Raw genomic sequence first — 12,906 nt, 5'->3', positions numbered from 1 at the left:
TGAAAGAAATTCTGCTGAAACTTAAATCCAGAGGGTTATAGCTCTGAAAAAATGCATTTTGGAATTTATGAGTATGCAGTTGATAATCATTTGTACATTTTTATTCATGTTCTTTAATAAATAAACCTTATATTTGTAGGAATTCCTTAATGCTTATTTTTTAAAATTATGTAATTTTATCTGTTGGTGTGTAATTTAACCCTTTAAAAAACTGATTTTCTTACTATGTTCAATATCTTATACTTTAATTGGGAAATCTTTCTATTTATTAGCTTTGTTTAGAGGCAAACAGTCAATAATTGCACGTATCTTTTCACTCAATGATTATGTACAGTTCTTGCATATCAGAAGTGAATAATGAGCAATTCATGGTTGACACAAAGATGTATCAGAAATAATCTACCATTCCGGACACAGCCTAACAAAGACTGGAATACTTTAGTTATTTATCACTATGCCATAACTCCAGTGTCTCTGTAATCCAGATGTTGCCTGTCTTTCCAGTTTCTATCTTATTATCTATCTATAATCTGTTCCATTTCAGTAATCCAATTGTCCCTTCGAAACCCTAGTTAAGGTGACACTACTCTGTTATCAGGGTGTATGTCATTTGGTCATTCTTGGACGACATGGTTGACAGATAGGCGAAGCTACAGTGGTAAAGAGCTGTGTAGAATTTAACTTTTCGAAATGAGTAACTAAAGTTGTCAGTACTGTGTGCTTCATGTATCTTTTGTCTGCTTTTAGACATGAGATTTCTGCCGGGTCTGATGATCAAATGAGCCGGAAATTGGCTTAGTATTATCATGTTGTCATATCGGCCTTTAAAAATTATAATTAATGGGGTGAAATAGGCTAGACTGATTGCTAATGTCATGGCTATATATATATATATATATATATATATATAATTTCAATCTTAAATCATTTCTTAATTTTTATCTTAATTTAACTCATATTAACTTCATTCCAAATTATTCTCTTTTTTCCTGATCCAATTCCCAGTTTTTGACTTAATTAATTTTACACACTCTCTATAAAACTGCAGAATTCAGCACGTTCTCAAACTCTGTGCGAAAGGGTAAAAATCCTTAATGTTCTAAATATTTTTTTAAAGATACTTAAAATTCCCTTGCCACACGTGTCAAAGAAATCCTTATCAGAATCTCATAGTAAAAAAAGGGAGAAATTTTGGTGTCTCTTCTGCATTTGCATCGCGATGTAGACTGACTTATTTTTTATCATTTATTCTTTCTAAGTAAATTATGCCTCTCTTGGTGAAATAAATCGGTTTTAAAATTTAAAACTGTCAACGCATACTTGGCCGAATAGCAGAAACGTTTTAAAACTTTGATATACTTCGCTACGAGAGGTATAATTTACTTACAAAGAAAAATTGATAAAAAATATGTCAGTCTACATCGCGACACAAGAGCAGAAGAAAGCAAAAATTTGCCTTCCTTTAATTTTACTATGAGATTTTGATTTCTTGACACGTGTCGATTTAGGCAAGGGAATCTTAGGTATCTTTAAAAGAATGTGATAAGCATTAAGGATTTTTATCCCTTCACTCGGAGCGTGAGAGAATGCTGAAATGAGCAGTTTTATAGAGCGCGTGTAGAATTAATTAAATTTAAAAAGCGGAATTAGATCAGGAAATAAGAGACCATTAGGATGAAGTTAATATGAGCTTAATTGAAATAAAAAATGTGGAAATTAATTATCCAAGACTTAAATGAGTTTATCATCGCATACATATACATGTATATATAATCTGAAACTGTATATTTGAAATAAACTTATTACTTTTCATAAGTTTCGCTATGTTTCAGACTCTGTTAATCACTAGATATAGAAATCGTGCCATTCTGGAGATTAATAAACATGCAGTTGACCATCGCTTTAATTGGTAGAGATAGTTTCCAGCTTAAGCGTGTTGGAGCTTGATTTTCTTTCAACTGCAGTTGCCGTCGGGAGTAAGTAACTGGTGCCTCTTCCATTCCGTGGCGTGTTCACTCCTCATCTCCATTCCCTCCCTCCTCCTTCTTTCTTTCCGTCATCGCTGCCAACTCTCCGTTTCCTTCAATGAGAGTGACCCTGTCAGAAGAATGGCCGTTGCGTCACGCGCTCGCATCCACCCACACGAACGGGCCCGCTGCTTCGTTCTGCAAAGACATCTCCTGCCTTCCGCCCGATAGGATACCTGATCAATGGAAGCCTTCCGCCTCTCGCGTTTATTGTTGCCATTCTTCATAAATTAAAATCATTCCCTTCTGTTTGTCTCTAAACGGTAACTTCCATGGAAATCCCTCGAACCACTCGGCGGGTAAGTGTGGTGTCCTTTTCAATTTTTGTCGTTTGGTGCCTCGTCTTTTCCCGTTCTTTTTCTTTTTCATTATTTATTCGAGTTGTGGTGGGATGATAAGGGCTTCCTTCTCACTGAGTTGCGTGCAGTTTCTGGCAATCTGTTGGGCAGATGTTCTGCTCGGGTATATCAGTAAATGCGAGGCTTTAATTTTGGAAACATATATATAGGGAAGTGACCTGAATAGTATTGACAGCGAGAAAAAAAATGTGTTACCGAAATATTATGATACATGTTGTACGCTTTCTCAGACGTGCAATCTTAATATCTTCATTCAGTTTTAAAACACGGGGAACATATTCTAATTTACTTTTTATTGTTAACTAACGAATTCTTTAAAATGTAATTCCTTTCCTTTCTTTTAAAATATAAAAGTTTCCGAATCAACTTTTTCAACTCAACTTTTTGCAACGTACTTAAATGCGTTTATATATTTGGTAATATTCATATTTTGTACTTTAATATCATTTTTGATTTCTATTCAAATATCATTCACTTATTTCCGTTTATTCTGTAAGTGAATCATTGCTACGAAAATCAATTATTTTCTGAGAGCTTCATTCTTTATTGTGGGAGCAGGATATGATTAGATTTTACAGCACGCTTTTTCATAAAATTTGTTTTTATTACTGCATTACCTCTTTATTATACTTTTTAATTGTTTTTACAAAACGTCTTTATTGTACAATTGTACTTTTATGATTATAACAGGCAGCATATGATATAGTATTAAAAATATTTAGATTATTTTATTATCAGGTTTAGTTTATGAACTAAACACTCGTATTTAATTATTCACATATTTTCTTTATGTGTCTTATGCGTGTACATTTTATAATACAGAAAAATTGTTGTTGCGAATGGAGTTTTGGTCTTGTAAGCATTACCACAGATAAAGATAAATAAATATTGGGAAATATTTTTCCTATGTATATTACCAAGAAATGTAGATATATAATTTATTCAACAGAAAATGAATTTTTAAAATTGTATTCAAAGGAAAATTTTCGTCTTCTTCGCAAAACAGTTGATTGACGAAAAGTTAGTCAAAAAGCATATTTATTTCCCTTTCCTTTTTAAAAAAACTATAAAATTCCAGATTTAATATCAAAAACATAGAAAGGTTGTGAAATTTCGTTTTTAATACTGCTTTGGACAAATCTCTGTTGTAGCAGATTATGAGCTAAAGCTAAAAAATGGAAGGAAATTTTGTCCGAATTCTGCCGTGTTGCGACGTTCATCGGGCGTCTTCATTCCATCATAAGAATTGGTAGTAATTGCAATTAGAAATGACCTAGAGAAGACTTGCTTTTGTTTGATTTAATTCTCTGAAAGAGTACGTAATTTTTACATCTCCAGTTAGAATCATCCCTTTTGTCAGAATGGATTAACTTTGCAATTGTATTCAGTTTAGGAATTAAAAAATATTTTGTAAAAAGTTGTATAACGCTTAAAGTTTCAATTTTTATCGTTAAAGATATTTCTAAAACTTGTAAAACTAATTTAAAATTTTTATTTAGGAAACAAGAATTCATTTTTTAAAATGAATTAAATCGAATTAATTAATTAATCTTATTAATTAAATCGATAGCTGCTTATTCTTTTTCCTGCGAATTAAAAAAACAAAAAATAATATTGCTATATTTTTTAATATCTTTTTTATTATAAATAAATATATTTTATTTTAATATCTTTTTTTATTATGTGCTTTATTTGCTTAACGATGATAATGACGTTAATCTAAAATCGCTTTTAAACGTCTTTTCAATAATTTAAAATTGATTTGTCTGTAACTAGTATCTAAATGTCATTGAAAACCATGAACGAATGACACGATAGCATGAAAGATCTTCGCCATATTTTATTTGTAGAAGTCATGAAAAGATTAAAATAAGAAATGTAAGAAAAAATTCGAATAAGCGAACATTGCTTATATCATTTTGTTATTATACGTTGGCCCATGTTATTTTATGAACAGGGTAACTAGAGTAATTTTGTTTGGATTTTAACTGGCTTGGACTATGTTGTTAGAAATGTAAAAATCTCGGATAAATTCGTAGCTCAAAGGGGGGTGGAAATGGTGGGAGAGTTGAAATTGTCATTTCGCTATAACTTTCTTACTAAGAAAAATAAGTCCAATTGGTCAAATGAGCGCCTCGTTAACACGAACAACTTTAAAGTTTTTACGACAATTGCAATTTCTTAGAAGTTAAAGGCTAAAAAGTAGTTTGTCAAACCCTGATTTTGAATATTTTTTCCCCTTTTTTCTAAGGATTGGAAGGAATTTGAAAATAGTAGCTCAGATGTAAAGGAATCTGTCTTTGCCTTCCAGCTTGCCAAGAAAAAAAAAATTTTTTTTCTTCTTTTTCTTTCTTTCCTTTCTTTTCCTTTTCAGAATTACCAAACAGCACATTTAAACAAAAAAGAAAGAGCGGAAGAAAAGCATAGCTTGGGATGCTGCTTTTATAGATCTTTTTATCAATAAAACCTGCATAATTGTGTAGATCCGTTTTGCTTATAAATCACGAGGCTTGGCCTGAGCAAACTTGTTTCTGCAAGTCTCGCTTAGTTAATATAACTAATTATCCGAAACCTTCTTGAAAACAGTTTGTTTAACAAAGATCTTTATCCAAACTTTTAGTCTTTTTAATTGCTGTTTTCGAATGATTTCAATGCGTCTTTTGCATAAAGAATTACACTCAGAGCGTCGACAGAAGAAACAAGGGACCCCGACCTTAAAACAGTACAACCCCTCCCAAACTTCAAGGTTACACACTGAGACGAGTGACGAGTTTATTTTTATTATTATTTTACTTTAACAAAACTTCATGCTTGGCTGAATGGATAATTTTATTCACACTGTGCTACTGACTATCTTTATGCTTTATTATTAAATCTAACCTCTGTCTTTCCTAACTAGTTTTTCTTAATCATGAAATATATTATTATAGTTGTTTTATGTGTTTTCGGTCAAAAGCATTTCGTCAATGCAATGAAGTGAAATCTTCATATTCTTTTATAACTTCTTTTTATTTAATATCCGAGCAAGTTCATTGTATTTTTGCTTTTTAATAAAATTACGCATGCGACTGCTATTGCATAACTAGACAGTATAATAAGACGTGCGGTAGCTGTTGCGTAACTAGGCAACCAGCAGATTTTTTCCAATTGTGAAAAATTGGACTGGAACAATATCTATGGACTCATAAGTACGAGTATAATATCTGGAATCAGAACTACCGAATATCATAGGCTCTAGTATTTTGACAAACTGTAGTTAAGTCATTATGCAACTGTTTGATGCGACATTTAAAGATGCATTATAGAAGCAGATTTAATAATAAAGTTCTTTTGGCATAGAGTCATTGAGAGAGAGGAAAAAAAAATGATGATACTGATGGATAGTATTAGCATTTTCTGTTCTCCATTCAGTCACTTATAGTCATTACTAGTGGAAGAGTCTGAACTTTCAAAATTTCACTTTCTTCAAAACTTTAAAATCTTCCTACGATTTTGTTTCTTTTTAAGCCTTGATTGTTATTAGGCTTATAAAATGTGACTTCTGTAAAATTTAAGTCATTAACTTTGTACCTATAATAGTTTATTTTTGTCATTTCTGTACTATTAACTGTATTAGCTATAACTTTCTGAATTTTTAAAAATTGAAAGTTACTAATGTACTATTCAGAATACAGAAGATGATGATTTTTTTTTCATACACCCTACACACCGTTTATATCCTTCTTATTTATTTGTAAGCCGTTTTTTTTTCTTTTTTTTTTTTTTTTTTTTCTTTATGACAGTCCTGAAACTTTTATTACCAATATAATGAATGGCAAAACACTACTATTATACAATGCAAAAAGCTTTGTTTCAAATTCGTTTGTGGTTTTGAAGAAGATTCGAATATTCTAGCAGCTATCACTTTTGAAGATTATGTTAGCTATGACTCCGTTGTCATGACTTCGGAATGATTCATATTAGTAATTCATTCAGTATTCATTTAGTAATTATTTAAATGATAATGAAGAAATCATTCCTTCTTCCTTTAACTTTATCATTACTGAAAGGCCCCAAGCGCCAGTTAAACGAAATTACTTCGGGCGTCCGAGATATACATATATCACTGAAAAATTTCCTCCGCCTTTCGTAAGTATGTTTCATTGAATATCCGTGGGGTGTGCTTTGCTTATTGAACACACTCGCCCTGAAGGGTTTGGAGAAGGAGTTTTCTGAGAACTCTCAATGGATGTCCAAGCATACATTTGCTTAATGCCGTGAGCTAAGTGGGGACCTCTTTTGTTTAACAACATGTAAAGAACTGCTATCAATATGATTTTTGAGGAAGTAGAGAATTTTGAAAGAGAAACTCGGGAATTCCAATGTTTTTAGATACTTAAATTCAAACGATTTTAAGAATAATGGGGTTCAGGATGCAAAAGTGTCCTTTGAAAGACGAATTTATTTTGTTTGTCAATTCACTAGTGAAAAAAATTCAGTGAACTTAATTTTATTCAAATAATAGTTTAATACTCTTAGGGTATCAGAACATTAAACGACGGTTAAAGGCTTTCTCTCTCTCTCTTTTTGTTGTTGTGGTTATTAAATGACCAGCGCATAATTTCTGTAGTATAAAAAATGTAAAATTTGTGCTTAAGATGTTTATTTAAAAAATGAATTTCTTTCCCTTCTATGATAAATTTTCAATTTTCAAATTAATTAATTATTTACAATACAGGAAGTAATGTACTAATCTAGTAAGTAATATATTTTACAGACTTTCTACTTTTAAATGAATATGCATTTGTAGTAATAAATTTGTAATACTTAGAATTGAGTATTAAAATTTTGATTATTCGTCGTCTCATTGATTCGTCATTTTGTATCAGTCCTTTGAATGTAAAATGAGGTATACTGAATTTTTATTATCATTTTTAATGAACAGATCTCATGAGACTGTATTACTTTCAAATAACTTAATCGAACATCGCATTTTATAAGAATTCGAAGACCAAATTATCTGATTTTCATTTTTAAAAAATGAAATTGTATTTTTTTTTCAATTTAAAATTTAGAAATGTAGAATATGGGATCTAAAAAGTAAATGATCATATCATAATCAATAATAAGATTAATTCTTAAAACAAATTTCTTGCCATATATAGCGATATTTTTGCTAAAAAAAATTGTAAGAGAAATATTATTCAAATTTCCATCACAAATAAATGTACATTTTTTTGTAATGTTTTCTGAAAAAAATGATATACACTTTCATTGAATTCATCTCAAATTTATTTTTGTTATAAGTTGGTTATCTTCAAGAACTTCTATATTATTACACATTCGCCAGTGTATAGCCATTCATTTCCTATCAAATATTTTATTACCCTCCATATTAACCCTTTTCCCTCTTCTCTTCCTCAGCAGGATACGGTGAGATCGCTGAAACTATGCATACCCTTCACGAAATCCCCCAGGACGACATGGGTGTTTCAACCACACAGCTGGACGACAGCTCCGAATACGTCCTAGAGTCCATGCCCAACCACCCCACCTACTTGGAGGGAAGCCCAGAGTTTTATTCACCCACTGGTGGTGTAGTTATGACGCAAGAAACAAAGTATCAACCCTCCTACATCAACAGGCATTATAGAGGTAAGTGCGACTCATTTCCATCTCGCGTAGTTTGATCTGTTTTTGGCTAAGTTGTTACAGTCCTGTTTCTGTTTTATGAAAGTTTGCATGCATGTTAACTTTTTCTTATTAATTTTTTATTACAGACAGTTGTATAATAAGAGAAGAAAATAATTATAACAATGTACAATGTTAATTATCATGTGAAGGAGCATTTTGAAGTAATAATAATTGTCAAAGCCAAATAATAGTAACAGCACTCAAAACAGTGTCATCGTTAAATACAAACGATTGCAGACTTTCAAATATGAACTATTTTCAATACTGCACCAAAAATTTCGGACTTCGTAAAATTTTTTTAAAGTAATTTTTAAATCAATTGCCATGAAAAAGGAATATTTTAAAGGTAGGTTAAGTAACTGGAAAACAGTCTAATCAATTTAAATAATCAGAGAGATTTGTGTAAAAAAATGTACTCCAAAACTTTATTTCTGGTCTTCTATTCAGTTCATCTGAAAGGGGAGGGTGGGAGGACTACTGTCATTTCATATATAGGATGAAATGTATTAATCAAATTTAGTCTATGAGCTATAATAAAATTATTTGTTAGGCAGCGAGAAACTTGAATTTCTATTTTTAATAGCACTAATATATATGCGCTTCAGTAGATTGAAGAATTCTAATTAAATAAAAATGAAGAAGCAGAAATAATTATTGGTAACATTATATAAAAACGATCAGTTTTAGAGAATTACAGAAGCTATGTGTGCTTCTTTTTCTCCTTTGGAATAAATTTTATTATCTTCTATCTTGGAAGTGAGGATGTGAGCGTGTTTGTTTTGTCTTCATTTAATCTTTTAAACTAAACGCCATTTTTCCCCCTTCCAAAATTGTATTTTCTTCATGATAATTAACATAAAACCGAAAATTCCTAGATTCATTAGAATTAGACATTTGAAACCTGACAGGTGTTTGTTTCTCGGGTAGTAGATATATTAATATATGGGATAGTAAATATTATGGAAAATATTTAATACTCTTATCAAAAAAATATGTTTCTCATGAAACTGTTTTTTGATAGTGGTATTGATTAACGGAGTTATCTTCTCAAAGGGTAAAATAGGATGCTGTTTATATTTTATAATATTTATTCTGTTTAATTTTGTGTAATAAATACAAATTTTGTAATTTAAATGCATTTTTTAAAAATAGAACTCATTAATCTGGTGTTATCTCCGTCTCATGTCCTGACAGCCTGATGGCTGTCACATTATTGAGAGTATACTGTATTAAAAAATAAAGACAACCGTTATAATCCTAACACAATTATGTGAAAAAAACAGATGATATATTCCCTATTATTCGAGATAATAGTTATAATTGAAATATTCAAAAGTACAACAGATTAGTTTTTCATTCTAATATTAATTGAGAAAAACAGACGATATTTTTCTCAAAATAATTGAAAAATCATACGATAACCCGTTTGATTTCTTCAAATGTTTCCAAAACGCATACGATAGATTCTTAGTTCTTGCAAATAATCTTTTGGCGTTTACTTAGCATTTACATTACTTACTAAATAAAACTTTTTGTGTTTTATTTTTATAGTATTTGTTACCTTAATATTATTTATTTTTGCAATGAATGCTGAATTATGCGATAATAATAAAGTCATGATCGATGATTGCTTCAATATGCACTATTTCAAAGTTTTTGTCTAAGGTTTGAAAGGAGTTTGAAACTATTAACATCAATGATGAGAAAGATACCTTTTCCTTACAACTTGCCGAAAAGATTAATATTATGTCACATGATTTTACAAGTGATGGTTTTTACGCTTTAAATAAAATGTATATTGATTATACAATCCAGTAAATTGATTTAAACGTGTTTCTGTGGCATAATGAGTTTGAAATCAATGTTATTGTCTTTTCTTGCCATAAAGAACTTTTTTTATAATAACATTCATAAATCCCCGAACGTGACACTTTAGATGCTTGCATGGATGAAATTGTCTCTCTCTTTTATGTTCTCCTGTTCTTAATGTTTCTGAAAGACATGCTTTTTCCCTTTTGTAGGTAGGTACCCGCATCACGAAATGGGGTATTCCGAGAGTTACAACCACTACGAACCTCCTTTCCAGACGGTTCCAGGGTCGATGCAGACAGCCGGTGGTCATTGGCCAGCCGACATGAACCACCAGCACTACGGCAATCTCAATAGGGAGAGTCACGTGTCCCTCAACAACAACCTACAGAACATGATGGGGATGCACAGTCCTGTCTCCATTCCAGGCCAAGACAGTAAACCTGTCATACAGGCCGCTGTCCTGGCAGGATATTCAGGTGAGTTGAATGTTCTTTGGGTTTTTCTTTGTCATTGTTGTTTTCCTTTTAGCATTATGATCGGTGAAAATTTTGTGGTCAAAATAATAGTGCATTTATTATGATATAATGTTCTACTCTTGTGGATGTGAAAAATTTATTTAAAAGTTTTTAGTTGTTTTATTTTTTAATTTTAATTTACCGATAAAAACTGCCGTTTTTATTTACTTTTTTTTATCAGAAAGTTCAGTTAGCTTATTTAGAACAATTGAAATGTTCTTTTGTGACGTATGATAATTTTGATTTTATCTTATAACTTACTAATGCTTTAGGATAAAATTTATGCTTTCATATATGCATCAAACTCGGAAATCCACTGCGTTTCTAGCGCATGCGTCAGGAACCGTTTATTTCATCAAAAAAAAATGGGTGAGGGGTGAGAAGAAAGATGAAATATATGCATTTAACAATAGGATGAACTCGGATTATTCCGGAATTAGTAAATGTAGTAACCACTCATCTTTATGTGTACCACTTTTAAACTAAACTCAGTGGCATGACAGCCCATGTGGGCCAAAGCCTACAGTGCACATATCTGCTTTCTCGACCGAGGACCCTGAGGTGCAAGGCTTATGCCCCGGTTAGGTGGTCAGCCTAACGCGTAACCCCCAGTGTTTAGTTCCCAAGTATGCTTGATCCTCAGTTTATCGACCCACTGAAGGAATGAAAGGCTAAGTCGACCTTGCCCAGCTCGAGGACCAAACCTCGAACCTGTGCGTTGGGAGCGCGCACCACTAGCCACCGGGCTTCGATGCTACCACTCTGAACCGAAATATAATCATCGAGAAGGACTAGTCTCAAAATCCAGAAATGAAAAGTTTTGTTCCTGACTAATCCATTAAATTGACTTATAAGTATTAAAAAAAAAATATTGCAGAATACTTTGGATGCTTTACATTGAAATCTGAGTATGAAAAGATTATTGACGATTTAATTTTCAAACTATTCCATTCCTTTTCTTTCTTGTAGGAAGTGGACCTATCCAACTGTGGCAGTTCTTGCTGGAATTACTGACGGATAAATCGTGCCAAAACTTCATCAGCTGGACAGGGGACGGCTGGGAATTCAAGCTCACCGATCCGGACGAAGTGGCCCGCCGGTGGGGCATCCGGAAAAACAAACCAAAGATGAACTACGAGAAGCTGAGTAGGGGACTGAGATACTACTATGACAAGAACATCATCCACAAGACAGCCGGAAAGCGGTACGTGTACAGATTCGTGTGCGATTTGCAGAACTTGTTGGGGTACACCCCAGAAGAACTGCACGCAATGGTCGACCTGAAGCCAGACATCAAAGCCGAAGAATGATCCAACAAATAGGTTTCTGGTCAGAAAAATAGAAACTATTATTTATTGGGCATCCCGTTGTTTAGTTTTCATGAACTTGTTTTGTGAACTAATGGCAATGGTCGAATAGACAGGACTATGATTTCACCAATTATCGAGTCATTAATTTTGTTGGTCAAAGTATTATGTTAAACACTCTTGAAATGATTTTTACAGAAACTGATGCTAGTCAGAAAAGTTTCTTTTGTCACAAACATAAAAGAACTCTAATGGTTCGTTGTGTTGTTGTCTAAGACATATTCCATCACAGTTCTTGCCTATATTTTGGATTGCGTCTGTAAATAAGACAGTATTGTTTTATGCCAATGTGTTGTTACCAAATCTTGATAAGGAAGTATTACAGAGCACAGGAAATGGATAATTGTGAAACAAATATCTCTTCATAGATTGATATTAATTTTTAAGGAGTACTAGTCTATGTTTGGACGAACTGTTACATCTGTTAATATTTACACAACAAAAAGAAATTTTTATATTCTGCTACGTTTCAGATGCAAGTGCCTTCCTTCTATTAAATGTTGAATTTCCATTGTTAAAATTTTTACATCATCTTTAAATTCTTGTTTAAAGATAATGAAAATATGATTAGTATATTAAAGAAAAACTTGTTAAAGAGTTTCAGAATTTATAGCAAATACCATTTATTTACTCGAAACTGTCGAATATTTTTTGAATAAAATGCCTTTAAAGGCATTTCTTGTTGGAATAAAGTGCCTTTAAAAGTAATTAGTGTTTGATTAAACGCCATGCAATTCTTGTTAAATAAAGTGCCTTTAAATATAATTAATTATCTGCTAAAAATTATTTTTATAAGATTTTATAATTTTTTAATTAGAAAGGTAAAAATGAATTTAATAGAAGTAATTTTTACATGGTTTTATAGTAATATATTAATATTATGGAATTAATATTTTTTTATCAAAAAATGAAAGAAAAGAATTTCTGAGACTAAAAAATTTTTTAAAAATCTAATTTTATGGTTTTTTTCTCATGATGAACTTATTTAATTTTTTTAACATTATTATGTAATAATTTTATTGAATCAATATAAATGCATGTTTTAAGAAAGATATTATCATTTCTAGCTTGAATGTAATCAATTTTTAAAAATATTTTTTTAAACTTTTTTTTTACATTTATCAAGTCTTATGTTTGAAATAATCTTAAAGAT

The 12,906-nt window shown here is 31.4% G+C and overlaps 1 protein-coding gene across 6 annotated transcripts in view; it reads left to right on the top strand.

The window, feature by feature from the left end:
- Positions 1 to 12,614, top strand: part of LOC129965845 (ETS-like protein pointed) — a 212,512-nt gene extending 199,898 nt beyond the window's left edge. For 3 of the 6 annotated variants that reach the window (XM_056080070.1, XM_056080071.1, XM_056080069.1), the window contains exons 5-7: positions 7,790 to 8,020; positions 10,081 to 10,347; positions 11,356 to 12,613. In XM_056080070.1, coding sequence (XP_055936045.1) covers positions 7,790 to 8,020; positions 10,081 to 10,347; positions 11,356 to 11,696 — 839 coding nt within the window. In that variant the 3' untranslated portion in view covers positions 11,697 to 12,613. Of the gene's footprint in view, positions 1 to 7,789; positions 8,021 to 10,080; positions 10,348 to 11,355 lie in introns of all 6 variants that reach the window. The other 3 variants (XM_056080066.1, XM_056080067.1, XM_056080068.1) reach the window with 2 other exon arrangements.
- Positions 12,615 to 12,906: the final 292 nt, after the last annotated feature.

The sequence above is a fragment of the Argiope bruennichi genome, chromosome 4 (genome assembly GCF_947563725.1).
Source record: "Argiope bruennichi chromosome 4, qqArgBrue1.1, whole genome shotgun sequence".
Lineage (NCBI taxonomy): Eukaryota > Metazoa > Arthropoda > Arachnida > Araneae > Araneidae > Argiope > Argiope bruennichi.
Note: the sequence above shows the minus strand (reverse complement) of the source record. Positions and strands in the feature narration are given on the sequence as shown.